This window comes from Geotrypetes seraphini, chromosome 8 (genome assembly GCF_902459505.1).
Source record: "Geotrypetes seraphini chromosome 8, aGeoSer1.1, whole genome shotgun sequence".
Lineage (NCBI taxonomy): Eukaryota > Metazoa > Chordata > Amphibia > Gymnophiona > Dermophiidae > Geotrypetes > Geotrypetes seraphini.
In genome coordinates, this window is record NC_047091.1 from 9,307,315 (window position 1) to 9,323,973 (window position 16,659).

The 16,659-nt window shown below is 44.7% G+C and overlaps 2 protein-coding genes across 12 annotated transcripts in view; one reads left to right on the plus strand and one right to left on the minus strand.

The window, feature by feature from the left end:
• TMEM244 (transmembrane protein 244) overlaps nt 1–8,537 on the plus strand; it is a 47,768-nt gene extending 39,231 nt beyond the window's left edge. For 5 of the 6 annotated variants that reach the window (XM_033955615.1, XM_033955618.1, XM_033955616.1 and 2 more), the window contains 3 exons: nt 175–300; nt 2,909–2,953; nt 8,073–8,537. In XM_033955615.1, coding sequence (XP_033811506.1) covers nt 175–300; nt 2,909–2,953; nt 8,073–8,167 — 266 coding nt within the window. In that variant the 3' untranslated portion in view covers nt 8,168–8,537. The remainder of the gene's footprint in view (nt 1–174; nt 301–2,908; nt 2,954–8,072) is intronic. The other variant, XM_033955614.1, reaches the window with a different exon arrangement.
• A 798-nt stretch (nt 8,538–9,335) lies between these two features.
• Nucleotides 9,336–16,659, minus strand: part of MECR (mitochondrial trans-2-enoyl-CoA reductase) — a 43,752-nt gene continuing 36,428 nt past the window's right edge. For 4 of the 6 annotated variants that reach the window (XM_033955612.1, XM_033955609.1, XM_033955607.1 and 1 more), the window contains exon 10: nt 13,199–14,010. In XM_033955612.1, the coding sequence (XP_033811503.1) occupies nt 13,847–14,010 (164 nt within the window). In that variant the 3' untranslated portion in view covers nt 13,199–13,846. Of the gene's footprint in view, nt 9,743–13,198; nt 14,011–16,659 lie in introns of those variants that run through there. The other 2 variants (XR_004540401.1, XM_033955608.1) reach the window with 2 other exon arrangements.

A 16,659-nucleotide genomic window follows, 5' to 3' on the forward strand; every position in this document is an offset into this window, starting at 1 on the left:
TGATTGTTCCTCCTAATGGCTTTTCCATGTTGAAACCAAAGTATACTCTGTTTATAAATGGAATTTATGACATTCAGAACCAGGCACAAATTTCCATAGACAAGTTTAAAATGACCATGAGCCAGGTAGAGTCTGGGTATTCACTCACTCCATTATCTCTTGTCCCTTCTGCAGTGAATGTGCTGTCCTTGGAGTTGACCTATTTCATCAGCGGCCTGCTCTTTGCCGCAGTGGTGAAGAGATGGATGTGGGACTATGCTATCACTGTTACCTTAATACATGTGGCTCTGACTTCTGCAGGTGAGGAGAAAATCCAAGCTTGCTTTTCAAGACAGGTTTCTTTTTTTACCCACTCTCTCTTTTTGTAATTTACAAAATGAACGAAGCAACTCGCTTGCAGGGTTGGTCCAATGATACGTGCCTCTCTAGGTGAGCTGTCAGCCATTTTGTCCACCCCACTCATAGTCCAGCTTCTCTCTTTCCCTCTGGTGTCCAGCATTTCTCTCCTCCCTACCCAGTGTCCAGCTTCTCTCTCCTTCTCTTCCTCACCCACCCTTCATAGGTGTCCAGCATTTCTTTTCTTCCCTCCCACCCTCTCCAGACTGGTCACCACTAGGTCTATCAGCATCTATGTATGCACATTTAATGCCAGCCAAATCCTGCCCCATCCAACGCATTTAAGACTGGCTAAGTCTCATGCTCCTGTTGGAGGAGACGGGATGCAGTCGGTCTTAAGCACGCACACGGATGCTGAAAGGCCCCACCTTGAAAATGGCTTTAAAGGGATTGTGTTATCCTCCTCCCCCCTGTCCAACTTTCCAGATATGTAGTCTGCCTAGTAGCTAAGTGGCTTTCCCTACTTACATTAGTCTTGTTAAAGCTGGTATCTGAGATCCTTTTTTCTCCATTAATTTTGTGAAGTCAGCAGTTTGAGTCGTGTATTATTGAAGGAAAAAAAATTACATAAGGAAGCTCACTTCAAACGTTAGTAACAAATGTGCCTTAACATTTTCCACCTTGTGCATTCAGATTTGAGTGGTAGATTTCTAGAGTATCATTTTTACAGCCATGCTAAAGATCACACAGAGTTTCTCGTGATCCTTCTGAGTGCTACACAATAGAGAATGACACAGTGGCAGTTACCCGCGGCTAGCCGGTTGCATCAGAGAAGAAGCTTCCGCCCACACATACGTGATTGCAGGCACAGGCAGGCTTTGCTGGCTTCAGTAAGTTTCTTTTCTAAAGTGCTGCGAAGGTAAGGGGGAGGGAGATAGATTTGGCCGGAGGGAGGGAGGGGGCCACGCGCGTGCGATCGGTGGCCACGCGCCTTCCCTCCCTTAAGTTTCTTTTTTTTTTTTTTTTTCCAAATTCTTTTTTCCATCTAAAATCAAGAACACAATAATACATCATTAAAACCCTGTAAACATCTCTCAAGTTTCTTTACTAACGCGTCGCGAAGGTAAGGGGGAGGGAGGGAGATTCTTGGGCCGCTGAAGAGCGGTGAGGTGGCGAGAGGGAAGGGTGCATGCTACATGGCAGTGAAGGGGACGGCGGGGATGGGGCGGTGAAGTGGACGGTGATCTGATGACGCAGTAACGGGGACAGATTTTTTTCCCCGTGTCATTCTCTACTATACAGTCAGACCCTCCCCTACCTTTCTCTGTGAATAGATCCCACGTGTCTATCCATTTGGCCTTAAAATCAGGCACGCTGATGGCCTCAATAACCTGAAGTGGAAGACTATTCCAACGATCAACGCGATTGCGTCAGAGGGAACGTGCTACCATGTGGAGAGTGGCCTGCGAGGTTCATTACAGCCGGCCACGAACCTCAGCAGGCCGCTTTGAACAGGAGCGGTAGCGGTTGTTGCGGGAAGGGGGGGACTCAGCGACGTGCAGGCCGCTGTGAACAGGAGCGGCAGCGGCGGCAGGACCATGAGCCCTCCTGCCTTCCGCCGCCAGCGCCGCTCCTGTCGCCCGATGCACCTAACTGGCGCATACGCCTCAAGCCGCGGCCACGGACGGACACAGCACACATCAGGTCCCCACAGGAGATGAGCCGTTGCTGCTGACGGCCAAGGTAGGCTGGGAAGAAGGCTAGGGACTCACGCATGCGCACTCATGCGGCCACGGAACTACAGATCATGGAAGCACGCAAATAGGAGTGCGCATGCGCGAGTTAGCCTTTTATTATATAGGATTTTTTCCTGAGGGGGAAGGGTGTGGGAAGATTTAGAGCAGTGTATCGCAAACTGTGTTGCCTCCTGAGATTTCAGGTGTGCCATGAGATGCTGGGGAGGCAGTCAGCCGGCGCCTCTCCTCTCCATGTGTCTTCCTTGCCGGGCCTTTGCGCATGTGCAGTTGTCAACATGATGACATCACACATGCATGTGACATCATTATTTTGACGTCTGCGCACTTCTGGATGCCTCGAGCCGTGACTCTATGTTTAGTGTGCCGCAGCTCGACAAAGTTTGCGAGACACTGTTTGAGAGGTTAGAGAGGAGATGGCAAAAGGGAACTTGTCCTACTATGCGTTTCTTAAAATGTACAACATTGTGAATTCCTTTTAAAACAATATGTATATTAGTGCTCCATTACAAAATGATGATGGATACCTAGAAAGGAATAGTCAGAGATATGACAGAACAGCTGTGACAGTGCAAAAGAATAATTAAAGGCGGGGGATACAAGAAAATGGTACACAGAACTGAAGTGTGGCTTCTGGGTAAATTGCTGTGTTGCCTCTCTTCGATTGTGCAACATGGGTCCTATTCCAATTAAGTGCAATTGCAGAAGCCGTATAAAAGTGCTGGTTTGAAGTGACAAGCTGCTCTGCAACACTTTTGTTTGTATTGAGTGGCATCTGTCCTCTGAGACGCTATAAATAACTTGTTTTTATATTGCAGTTATGGCTGAGTTTCCTCGCATCTGGCAGTGGTGGCTTGCAATTGGTAAATACTGGATTCATGGCTTACCTTCATTTTCCTCTGATTTGTCATCCTTTTTTTCTGCAGCCAAGCAGGGGAGATTTGGACACACTTTATGGTAACAGCTTCCCAATCAGTCCAGTGTGCAGGGATCCCCCTAAGCCAGGGGTGTCAAACTCAATCACACTGAGGGGCTGAAATCCAAAACATAGGCTAAGTCGGGGGCAGACCCCGCCCAATCTCCGCCCCCATAATAATACTAATTATAACACCATTTTTTCCATTCATTTTTCATATACACACACACAAACACAATGGTTAACAACAAAATTAAACTACACAAAACACACTGTATGCTTCTCAACACAGATAACCCCTAAGCATCCCTTTGGATATCTCCAAAGAATTACAGTTTAGAATTAAGACAGTTGTTCAAGCATGAGACTATTTGTTTGTTCAATTTCTATACTATTCTCCCCAGGGAGCTCAGAACGGTTTACATGAATGTATTCAGGTACTCAAGAATTTTCCCTTCTCTCCCAGTGTGCTCACAATCTAAGGTACCTGGGGCAGTGGGGGTTAAGTGACTTGCCCAAGGTCACAAGGAGCAGCGTTGGTTTGAACCCACAACCTCAGGGTGCTGAGGCTGGAGCTTTTAACCACTGCGCCACACACTGAGAATGAACATATTTGGACCACTTGCTTTTGATGACAGGAGTTGCAAAGGTGACATCAGGACAAAGCCTACTACTGCGCATTGGCTTAATGAAACAGTGGTATAGACTTATATTTTCAAGGAGGATTCCACCAGTAGAGACTGATGAGAGAGCTGAGCCCCATCGAATCCCTTGTGTTGAACAGCGCGGTACCTGGCATCCAACTTCCCCGGAACAGCAGGGATGGAGTCTCGAAACAGCGCATGAAGGTCTGGTCCAGCCGCTTATGCAAAGGATGCCGGAGGGATTCAGCAGGTGGTTGAGGGAGATGCATTGTCTCCAAATATTCCTTGGAAAATTTGGACCCCGTGTCCAGGGTAATGTCCAGATCTACAGCCATCTGTCGAAGGAAAGAGGAAAAAGACAGCTGGTCAGGCAGAGCAGGGCCTCAAGAAGAACTCGAGGACGACGAGGCCGGGGATCGGCAGGGAGTAAAAGATCCCAAAGTGTCCTCGAGCTCCGGCATAGGAGGAGGTGAAGACTCCGGAGGCAAATATTCGATGAAAGGCTGCTTCTGACGAGGCGAGTCATGCCTCGATGAATGCTTCGAAGAATTCCTCGAGCGATGGCCAGAACTGTGCCTGGAAGTAGGCCTCAACCGTCGAGGCAAGCGAGGCACCGACGAGGCTTCCAACGAGTGAATGGGGCTGGAGGCGGTGGATCGAAGCAGAGGTGGCTGAGTAGACGCACCTCGAGGCACCTGCCAAGCCTCAAGGCTCGGCATCGATGGCATCAGGTCCGGAGGAGGCCCTTGCAGAGACTCTGCTCCTGGCATCGAGTGAATCGGTTCTAATGGAGACATGGGCAAAGACTCTGCTCCTTGCGATGCATGCATCGATGCCAGACCAGACACTCGCAGAGACTTGGCTTCCTGCAACGAGAGCGTACGTGAAGGCACCGGAGGCGGCTCGACCTTGCGGGAGGCCCCGCGTGCCCAGGCTGGATTTGGGAGAGAAGCTTCGGCCCCATAGTGGTAAAGAGCTCGATGAACTGCTTCTCCAGCAAGGTCTGGAACGTCGCCGGCAAGGCGGGATCCGCATCTGCAATGGGACCTCCTGCACGGACATCGGGATCCCTGACGCCCAGGTGCTTGGACTTAGAAGCCTTGGGCACCTTGAGCACCACAGGGGGAATGGGCTGCTTAGCTACCTGACCTGAGGAGGCAGAAGAAGGTACCACAGCAGGCGGTGGAGGCGAAGCCGGCACAAACGAAGCAGGCTTGAGGAGACTCGGGGCCGCAGAGGTGGAAGACGGAAGAGTCGAGGCGGAAGACGGAAGAGTCGAGGCGGAAGTCGAAGGTTTAACGTTCTTCGATGAAGTCAGCTCCGACGAAGCCTCCATGCTGAACAGCAACTCCCACAAGACGCAGCGACGCTTGAACGCACGTGCTGTAAGTGTGGAGCAAGGCCGGCACGATTTCGGAAGGTGTTGAGGCCCGAGACACTGAAGGCAGCGTCGATGAGGGTCCGTCAGCGAAATCACGCGCTGGCACTTGACACACTTCTTAAAACCGGTGATAGGCCGGGACATAGGCCGAAAAAGCTCCGCCGCTAGGTCGAAGCCGCGGGGCTGCGGCCACGTGGTCTGCCCGGTCGAACGGAAGGAAAAAAAATTTTTTTAAAAATGAAAAACAAGAAAACACGACGAAAATCAACGATTATGAGTAAAAGAACACAAAACCGCGGACTTAGAAGGCACAAGTGAAGTTACTTCGCGCAGAGAGTCGAAGACGGACTTCTCGGCTCCGCGGAAAAGTAAGAACTGAGAAGACATGCCCGGTGCATCGGGCGGGAAGGCACTTGCGCATGCGCGGTGTGGGCGACTCGAAACTTCTAAAGTTTTTACAAGCAAGTATGCTTGTGAGACGTCCGCATTGGGGTCCGTCGGATGATGTCACCCACTAGCGAGAATACCTGCCTGCTTGTCCTGGGATAACAGAGAAATATGATGGTAGATGAAGGCCAAATGGCCCCTCCAGTCTACCCATCCACAGTATCCACTATCTCCTCCTCTCCCTAAGAGATCCCATGTGCCTATCCCACGCATTCTTGAAAGATACATTTTTGTCTCCACTAACTCTGCCGGGAGCTTATTTCACGCATTCTTGAACAATACGTTTTTGTCTCCACTAACTCTACCGGAAGCCTATTTCACGCATCTACCATCCTTTCTGCAAAAAAGTATTTTCTTAGATTACTCCTATACCCTCTCATTCCAGTGTTTCCTTTCAAATTAAAGAGACTCTGTCCGTACTGGCGCTCCTGCAGGAAGGCTTTGACAAGAGCTCAAATGGCAGGACTGTCCTGTTTCCAGGACCGAGAGAAGAAAGCTTTGCTGGCAGACATAATCAGGTTCCTGAAGGTGCCCTGAGTCTGTGGCCTCTGATCTGAAAACAGTTTCCATCCTGGAAACTTAATATAGTTTTACAGGGACACGGCACAGCTCTGTATGAGCAGGAAGCCTCCCTCATGGATATGATGGTTAAAGCAGTCTTCTTGGTGGTAATTTCTCCTGCCAGGGGAGTATCAGAGTTGCAGGCCCTGTCATGCAGAGAGACGTTTCTCTGGCTTGTGGGAGTAACAGTGCAAATGGTTCTCTCCTTTCTGCTGAAGGTCATTTTGATGTTTCATGTCAGACAAGAAGTTAAACTGCCAGCTTTTCTTCCCACAAGGTCCAAGAAAACAGACAAGGCCTTAAATATTTTGGACATTAAAAAAGTACTAGTGCATTACCTGGAGGTCTCCACTGAGTTAGAACATAAGAATTGCCGCTGCTGGGTCAGACCAGTGGTCCATCGTGCCCAGCAGTCCGCTCACACAGCGGCCCATAGGTCAAGGACCAGTGCCTTGAGTTTAGCCTTACCTGCGTACATTCTGGTTCAGCAGGAACTTGTCTAACTTTGTCTTGAATCCCTGGGTGTTTTCCCCTATAACAGCCTCCAGAAGAGCATTCCAGTTTTCTACCACTCTCTGGGTGAAGAAGAACTTCCTTACGTTTGTACGGAATCTATCCCCTTTTAAATTTTAGAGAGTGCCCTCTCGTTCTCTTTATCTTGGAGAGGGTGAACAACCTGTCTTTATCTACTAAGTCTATTCCCTTCATTATCTTGAATGTTATTCCCTTCATTATCTTGAGTTTCATCTCTCATATAATCTTTACGTGCTATCCAATCAGGTGACACAAGGTAGATCCTCTTCCAAACTTACCATCTCCAGATGGATTTGTAGAGCTATCTCGTCTGTATGCATCAGTTGCAGCACACAGCAGCCTATCTTGTTGAAGATACCTTCGACAAGAAGCGTGGTCTCTTGGACAGAGCAATGTTGATTCCTCTTCAGGAGCTTTGTAAGTTAGCAACCTGGTCTTTCCTTCATATTTTCACCAAGTTCTATAGGGTGGACATAGCATCACAGGATGCTGCTTTTGGGTCCTCAATAATATGTACAGGTTCATCTCTCCCACCCTTGACCTTTGGGACTGCTTAGGTACGTCCCTATGGTTCAGTATACCATCCCTATTGCACTGAAAAGAGAGATTAGGTTCTTACCTTGATAATATCTTTTCCAGTAGATAGGGATGGTATGCTGAACCTGCTGCCCAGCAATTATCAGATGTGCCTGCTTTTCTGACTCAAGCTTAATAGCTACAAAGCTAAGATTTCCTGTCAAGACTATGGGATTAAGAAGAATCTGGGTAGATAATTAAAAGGAAGTAACGGTTGAGCTCCGTACATGTTCTTGTATAATTTGTATTTTCTTACATTCATTGTTCCTCTCAGAGGTGTGTTAATGTTTCAGCTACATTACTGTTCGATCAGTGATTGTTTTGAAATTCATCTGAGTTCCCCTTCTGTAAGGCTGTTGCAGGTTTTGGTACAAACTGAAGGGGACAGCAGAGACTAGGGAGGAGGAGGAGTTGAAAAGCTGCAATTGACATCTTCTATAGAATGCTCACGAGCAGGCATGGACAACCCTATGGTTTAGCATACTATCCCTATCTACTAGCAAAGATATTATAAAGGTAAGAAACCAATCTCTTTATTGTCACAAATGAAAGGCCAAAGGGAAATGAGAAATTAAGCTATTTTAAATGGATTTATTAAGTGATAAATGATGTTGGTTAACTGGATGGATTCCTGAGGAAATGCCAGTAGTGGGCCTACCACTTTGCCATGTATTGGGTAGCATCCAATTAGTAACTTGGCCTCTGACCAGCAACAGAGATGATGCTTTGGCCCACTGCTGATATTTTCTCAGCAACCAGATGATTAAAATAAGGTTGGTTTATTCATTTTCCTATTCAATCCTGCTTCTTTCATAAGCTATTTTATTAATACAATTAGAGGGTAGAGCCTGGGGCTCATCTTGTATTTTTTTAAAATCCTCTTGCAATACAGTTTTGTTAGCTGTGCTGCTTTAACATTTCAGGCAGTGGGCTTTTCCTCATGATCTGTAATGGACAGCTTGTTGCCTACTTCGCCTGCCAGAATGACCACAGTTACCCCATCATTGACCGCTACTGAGCCAGGAAACTGCCAACACCAGCTCTGCCCTCTCTGGATGTCTCCTCAGCCTGGAGGAGTGGTGCTGTCCTCCACGCGAAAGCTTTGTCTTAATGCAGTATTGGGACAGTTTATCATTTTCTGAACTTTGGTTTTAAACAACAAAAGGGTTTAAGTACCTAAAGGAATAGACCGAGAGAACAAAAAAGGTACAGTATTCGGTTATGTGTTAAAAATATTTGTGTATAACTGATGAATGTAACAAAGGGATCATCTTTCAGTGTTAAATTGCCTTGAGGAAGGATTTCCTGGTGATTCCATTGCTGCCTAGGGCAGAGCCCTTCATGGATATCCTGTTAAAAAAATAAAATGACTTTGAGAAGCGAAAAAATGGTAATGGGAATTCATGATGGTTTATTAGAGAGAGAAAATTAATTTCCTGTTATGGAAAGAAGTCTCATTGTCTGGACAGTCTCATTTCACTTAATCTAGATAGAAAGTATAGTCTTACCGACTACAATAATACTGTCCCTGCTCAATAATATTTTAATTTTATAGTCAGTACCCAGCTCAAACAAACTTTTTCTCTACAACTGCATATCAAAAACAATCTTGGCATAAATTTCATTCTTGCTTTTGAAAGGTCAGGCGGAATCTAGACTCATTCTCAGTTCATAACATTTTCATCAATAAATGCCTTTATTTTTGTAAAGGTGAGATTAGGTCTAAAGTGATTTTCATCCTAATTTCAAGTAAACATAGCTCTAGGCCTACAAGCCTTTTCAGCATCTCCTCCCATCAGCGACCATGAGCCAAGACCCATCACTGAGAGGAGGAAGGAAGAACAATGGGAGATTTGGGAAAGAGGTTATTAAAATGGTTAGCCAAGCCATGGGACAGATTTTAAAAGCGATGTATATGAAAGTTTAGGATACTTAGAAAAGGACACCCCAAATCTACGAAAAAACAATTATGTGATTTTGTGTGTATATCCTTATTTATACCGAAAGTATTATACACCTTGTTTCAAAATAAGGCCCCTTTTTTAATTTCTGTATAACAAATAATTGTCTGATATTACCAATCTCACTGTCTGGGTATATAATAATAATAAAACTTGGCTCAAAAATAAGTCTCCGAGAAAGCATAATAAATATTCCTTTGCAAATTTTATTTATTCATTAGGATTTATTTACTGCTTTTTTGAATAAATTCACTCAAGTCAGTAGAGCAAGAATAAGTCAAACCTAAGCAATAGACAATTACAACAGTAAAAATATTCAAATAACAATACAAAGTACAGCATAGTATGCTACATTACAATGCCATCACAATAAGTGATAAAACATTTTAATGGACAGAAAAGGGTAGAGGCAAAGGAAAAGCATGTAGATAGAAAAAAGAATAACAAGAATTAGAAAATAAAGGGACTCATTTGAAGAAAGTTGCACATGAGGTCAGAATGGCGTTTGAAAGTTAATGGGAAAATACCGAGAGTGAGGCTGCAATAGAGGGGGCTATAGGGCAGAGCTCTAAGTGTTCTCTCTGTCTCCATCTGCTGGTAGATGGATATAACCTCTGCGTCTCTGGATTGATCTGTCGGACAACATGAAAACTAGTTTTACAAAGATTTTATTGTGCGCACTGTGGATGGAATTGTGAAAATCTGGATGGATTCAAATTTAACCTTTTTATAATTACATTTTGAATCAGGAAATATCACAAGACATTTTTATAGTTTATATAAGTACGCTATTGAGCCCATTGTAACACCACTAAATGTGGGCTTTAGCCACAGAAAGGCATAAAACAATGATAAATTACATTGCAATCAGTTTGTACCGGTATTAGGGGCCTTTTTACTTACTTGCGGTAAGTGCTGGTGCTCGCATACCACCTGATGTACTCAGGTATCCTGCAATAAGTTCCAAATTGGTGTGTGCTAAAAAATATTTTTCATTTTTTGTTGGAGGGGATGTGTCTGGAAACAAAGAATAAGCTTTCCTGGGCTAATCAGCACATCCATGTTAATGCAGGATTACTGCGCGAGTTCTTACCTCCTACAAAACAGGTGTCAGTGCTCATGCAATAATTCTTTTTAACCCTTTTAACTGGCAGATGGTGAAACAGCTACTTTACGTAACTTGATGTTGAACGAGAGCAGCAGTGCCAAGCCAGGCATTTGGAGATGCAGATTAGAGAATGACACGGTGAAAAAATTGGTCCCCGTCACCGCCCCGTCCCCGTCTCACCATCCCCGTCACCGCCCCGTCCCCGTCTCACCAACCCCGTCACCGCCCCGTCCCCGTCTCACCATCCTCTTCACCGCCCCGTCACCGCCACTGCCACCCCATTCACCGCCCCGTCACCGCCACTGCAATCCCATTCACTTTTCTTTATTTACGTATAAAGGAAACATTCTTTAAAACTTTAAAACTTAGTTAAATATTAGTTAATAACTATACAAAAACAAAACACGCAGAGAAAAAATTAATTAATAAAAATTCTCAAAACTGACACATTTTGATCACTAAATTTAAAATAGTTATTTTTCATACAGTTTTTCAATCACTAATCTTCCACCACCCTAGCAATGCAAAAACAAACACGACATGTACTTTAAATGCTGCCGTGATTAGCATAGTGACCGCGGCTACGGCTGCAAGTCTCCCCTCCCCCCAGCGATCACGGCAGGAGGGCACCCAACCCCTCCTGTAGACCCCCCCAACGGCCCTCCCGACAATCGCAGCAGAAGGGTACCCAACCCCTCCTGCCGGTCCTCCCAATGGCCTCCCCTAAGATCGCCGGCAGGAGGGTACCCAACCCCTCCTGCTGGACCCCCCCCCAACGAACCCTCCCACCCCGGAACCCCCTTAGTCTTACTTTTCAAGTTGGACCGGACAGCTCCTCGCTCGTCTGGCCAGCAGGCCTGCCTCCGTCCAAATGAGGCGGGCCCACCCCTCCCCTCCCCTCCCCTGCCTCCCAATGGCCTCCCCTAAGATCGCCGGCAGGAGGGTACCCAACCCCTCCTGCTGGACCCCCCCCCCCAACGAACCCTCCCACCCCGGAACCCCCTTAGTCTTACTTTTCAAGTTGGACCGGAAAGCTCCTCGCTCGTCTGGCCAGCAGGCCTGCCTCCGTCCAAATGAGGCGGGCCCGCCCCTACCCTGCCCAACCCACAGGATCCTAGGGCCTGATTGGTCTAGGCACCTAAAGCCACTCCCGCTATAGGAGGGGCCTTAGGTGCTTGGGCCAATCAGGCCCTAGGATCCTGTGGGTTAGGCAGGGGAGGGGAGGGGCGGGCCCGCCTCATTTGGACGGAGGCAGGCCTGCTGGCCAGACGAGCGAGGAGCTGTCCGGTCCAACTTGAAAAGTAAGACTAAGGGGGTTCCGGGGTGGGAGGGTTCGTTGGGGGGGGGTCCAGCAGGAGGGGTTGGGTACCCTCCTGCCGGCGATCTTAGGGGAGGCCATTGGGAGGCAGGGGAGGGGAGGGGAGGGGAGGGGCGGGCCCGCCTCATTTGGACGGAGGCAGGCCTGCTGGCCAGACGAGCGAGGAGCTGTCCGGTCCAACTTGAAAAGTAAGACTAAGGGGGTTCCGGGGTGGGAGGGTTCGTTGGGGGGGGTCCAGCAGGAGGGGTTGGGTACCCTCCTGCCGGCGATCTTAGGGGAGGCCATTGGGAGGACCGGCAGGAGGGGTTGGGTACCCTTCTGCTGCGATTGGCAGGAAGGGTTGAAATGACAAATGAGGAGCACGGTGAAATAGCGGTTCCTAGAAGGGGGTACATTGGCCCGCGGGGACAAACCTGTTCACCGTTTCCGCGGTCGGTGAATGGCCTTGTCCCCGTCACCGCAGCGACTGCTATTTTTCTTCCCCGTTTTCGGCGGTGACCCGCGGCTTAAATGCGGTGGCCGCGGGTAAACCGTCACCGTGTCATTCTCTAATGCAGATCTCCCATAAGAGCCATAGAAGACACATGTTGCTTCTAAGCAACAAAGCCAAATAAAGGGTTATTGGCCGCACATTAATGGCAACATTAACGCATGCAACCATCTACTGTAGCGTGGACCATCAGAAGCTCGCTTCTCACAAACAAAATTTTTTCATGAGATTTTCATCAGTCCTCTCAGTTTTCAATGCTTTCCATTTCTCAATTTTCTAAGTTTTTCCACTTCATTAATTCCAATTAAATGCATTACTTTGTGAATACAGTAAACTCAAAATACATTGTACTACTTATCTTTATGAAGAGTAGTTATGGGGACATTGCTGACACAAATTCATGTTTCGCAGGCTGCTATTTCAAGGCTTAAATCCTTTTCTATTAATGGTTGAAGATTGACTATTTGCCGGCTGTGGTAAAAATGGCCATAGCGCTTAGGAAAAACCCACATAAGTGCATGCTAAAGCCACTTAATAAAAGGACACAATATTTTAAATGGTTGCAATTGAAGCAGTCTATTCAGGTAGGGTTCCCTGAATGGAAAAACCTTACTAAATATCACAGTTTGGAATTCTTGTGTTTCCAGATGGACTCAATAGGACATAAAGCCGCACAGTGGTATAAAATAATATATGGATTTATAAATAAAAAACCAAAAAATGGTCTTAGAGACATTTGGAGCATTGAGATAAAGCATCAGATTAGTGCATCTCAATGGCCACGGCTTTGGTCTTGGAGGTTAAAATGTACAATGTCAGCATCTATGAGACAAACTTGGTTTTTTTTTCTACATAGAGCTTTTTGGACCCCTGTTCGTTTACAAAAAATAGATAGCTCAAGATCTAATAGATGCTGGCACTGTCATACTGAAGTTGGGACATTAGACCATCTTTTATTCTTTTGTCCATTTATCTTATCATTCTGGAAATCAATTTGGCCCCAAATTAATAGGATGTTAGAAAATCCGGTAGCCTTGACATATGATACTATATTATTTGGAACAACCATGAGAGCAAGAAGTCAAATTTCATCAAGTAATAACAAACTTCTATTTATTTTAACTGGAATAGCAATACAACAAATCACATTCAATTGGAAACAACATGACAGATTAAACTATATTTTCTGGTGGAATTCGGTATGCCACATATACAAAATGGAACTCGCTATTGCAACACAAAAAGGATATATGAATAAATTTCAAAAAATATGGGGACCATTAACAGATTTTTGTAAAGAATGATAAATTTTCCCATAATTAAAATATGTGATAGGAAGGGAAAAGGGAGGGGAGCATATTTCTGGTTATTACAAAATATTTCAATAATTTAAATTATTATACCAATAACAGAAGGGAATACAATAAAATAAAAATATGTATTATTGACTGGAAGGGAGGGGGGAGGGGATGGGAAACTATTATATTCAATATGTATTATATAATTTAGAATTCTTATATATTAATCTGTATTTTATACTTTGATTCAAAAAAAATTTTTTTTACTGATATTTATTATGAGTTTATCAAGTGTGTATATCCAAGTTTTAATTGAGCTTATGTAATCCACTTGCTGTAACATAAGAAAATGAATAAAGATTTATAAATGAAAAAAAATAAAAGGACCCCTTTAGTAGGCTAGACGCCATTTTCTCAAGAGACTCACAACTCTTTCCCCCTGGGCTATCTGATGGCTTCTGGATTCACTGATAAAAACTGACCCAGCAGAGCCTCTGCTTCTTATTTGTCTTTAGGATCCAGTCACATGATAAGTATTTGCTTGGCAGAGACGAATGGTTTCATAGAAGACTCCACAGCAACCTTATAATCCTCCAAGGGAACCTCTGAACAGAATGGAGCTGACAGCTTCCCTGCACGAATCAGGGCGCAAAGATCCAGGAACATCTGGTTCAGGTCTTCCCTATCTGCACAGAAATCACAGGACAAAAATTCTGATATTACCAATCCCACTAAACAGGAAAATTGTTCATGGTACAACATGAGAAAACAGAACAATATAGCCTCATAGCAACACATGCAGCAAAACTCGAACCCTCCATAACCAGATTGTTAACCTCAACATCTGACTTCAAAGCATTCCGTAAAGAAATCAAAACGCTACTTTTCAAAAAGCATATTCAAAACACCTAATCTCACTCTCCTCTTCCACGTACACCGACCAGGTTTACCCACTCCCTGGCACCATACCCTCAACCGACCAAAAAAAAAAAAATTAAAACTCAAACCCAATTCATCCTACCGAATCATATTACCTACCAACGCCTGGAAAAGATTTGATATGTAATGTAATATAACTGCTTTCATCCAATGTTACTAAGACTATACTCATTCTGTTACTATGTCTTACCCTAAATGTCATGTACCCTCCTGGAAATGTCCAGCTTCTTCTTATGTAATCCGCTTTGAACCGCAAGGTACAAGCGGAATAGAAATCACTAATGTAATGTAATGTAATAGCCAAGGTAGATATCGTCTGTTCGTTAGACTTTATATCCTGAGCTGTGTGTTCATCTCTCTAGGATGGTAGGAAACCAGTACAGGAGCCTACAGAAACCAGATTCAATAAGGACTCTTACCCCGTGGGCAATCAAATTGTAGTGCTGTGTGTTGAGAGATTAGCTTTAACAGCATGGATAGAATAGTTAGACAGACTGGATGATTTTACTATTTGTAATTTATTTCTTATATACCGCTACATCCGTTAAGTTCTAAGCGGTTTACAGAAAATATACATTAAAATTATAAGTAAGAAAGGTACTTAGAAATTCCCTTACTGTCCCGAAGGCTCACAATCTAACTAAAGTACCTAGAGAGTAATAAAGAAGTGAAAAGTAGAGATAGTCAATCTAGTCAAGATGGAGGAAGTCCCCTGCAAATATTTTCCACCATCGCCAAACACTACCTCTTGCAACTGCTCACAGTCCCCAAAAGCTACATCCTGCAACCATGGGTGCCAACATTTCAAAATAATCGGGGGTACCAAATCCAGCACAAATTATCCCTGCCTGGTGAGTGAAGGAAGTTGCTTAATACCTGACTGGCACCCACAGAGCTGGTCCTCTGCCTGCAAATGCTCCACTATCCTACTCCCCAAAACAACTCCCCTGTAATTATACCGCCAACACCCTGCAAATTACCCTCTCCCCTTACAAGGCATCTGGACTAAATTGCAATATCATAATTATTACTGCCAGCATTGACCTCTCATTTTGTGAATTTTTCTTCATCTGAACATGCCAATATAATCTTTGTTCATTTGACCTAGAATTTTTGACCCATTCATAAGGCCATAATAACATTTTATTTTTCATATCTTGGGGGCGTGGGGGGCATTGCCCTCCCATCACAATGAAATTGTATGTTTCATATCTTGGGGGGGGGGGGCATTGTCTTCCCATCACAACGAAATTTTATTTTTCATATCTTGGGCGGCGCATTCCCCTCCCCCCCTCAGAACCGGGAGGGGTGCTCTGGTAATGCTGCAATGGGGAGGGCAGGGAGGAGAATCAGATTCATTGTGGACCGTTCATCACGCTAAAACGGCCGATATAAGTGATAAAACTGACTCTGTATTTTTTACTTTTACAATTTTTACTTCATTTTAGACGTTTTGATGAAAAAAAAAATTTCATTGTGGGTCAAAAATGCTGCAAAAGATTTGAAATATGCACAATAAGAAAAAGCTGTAGCCATAAAAATGTACTTGAGTGGCATATTCAAATGAGCAAAGCCAGCAAAAATGGTAATGAGAATGCTTAATGATTATAATATTGCAATTTAGAACTGCAGTGATTGCTGGGGGCAAAATTTCCCAGGGGTGGGGGAACAAAATGTGTGGGGGTAAAAATTCCAGGGGCAAAAAGTACCTAGTGGTGAAAAAGGGGGAGGGGGCAAAACTTCCTACAACCCCCCTCCCAAACACAAAATCATAGATGGGTTAGACACAATTTCATGGCTCATACTCTGCATACTTGCCTCACTTCTGAAAACAAGGGATGGAACTGGATTCTAAACCTCAGAGATTCTACAGGGTAGATTCAGCAAACCTACTTTCTTTTTAGGTATTCCTTTCTAAACTTGACTTTTAAAATGCATGTTTGATTTTATAATGTTATTTAATTTGTGGGGCTGGAACTGTGGAAAACTATGCCATGAAAATATGGAAGGCGTAGAACCATTTGAAATTCTGGAAATTGCTTCAAACATAATTATTTGACGAGGGCGATACGCTAAATGATAATGCAAAGATCTACGATAGGAAGGATGCGGGTGGAAGGGAAAACTCTGTTTTTGTTAAATTAAAAAGAATTGGGGGGTTGAGGGGGATTTTTAGACTATGAGAGATGAAGAGGTTTACAGAAGTTTCTGTATTATCTTCTGGGAGTGATGGTTTTATGTCTCTGTATTAAGGGTTGAAATTCTAATTGGTTTTATTAATGTTTGTTTTTAATTTTATGTAAACCACACCAGGCAGCTTTTGCCTAGGGGAGCAGTATATAAGCAATAAATGAAATGGAATGATCACAGTGTTTTTGAGGCAATTAAGTCTTGGC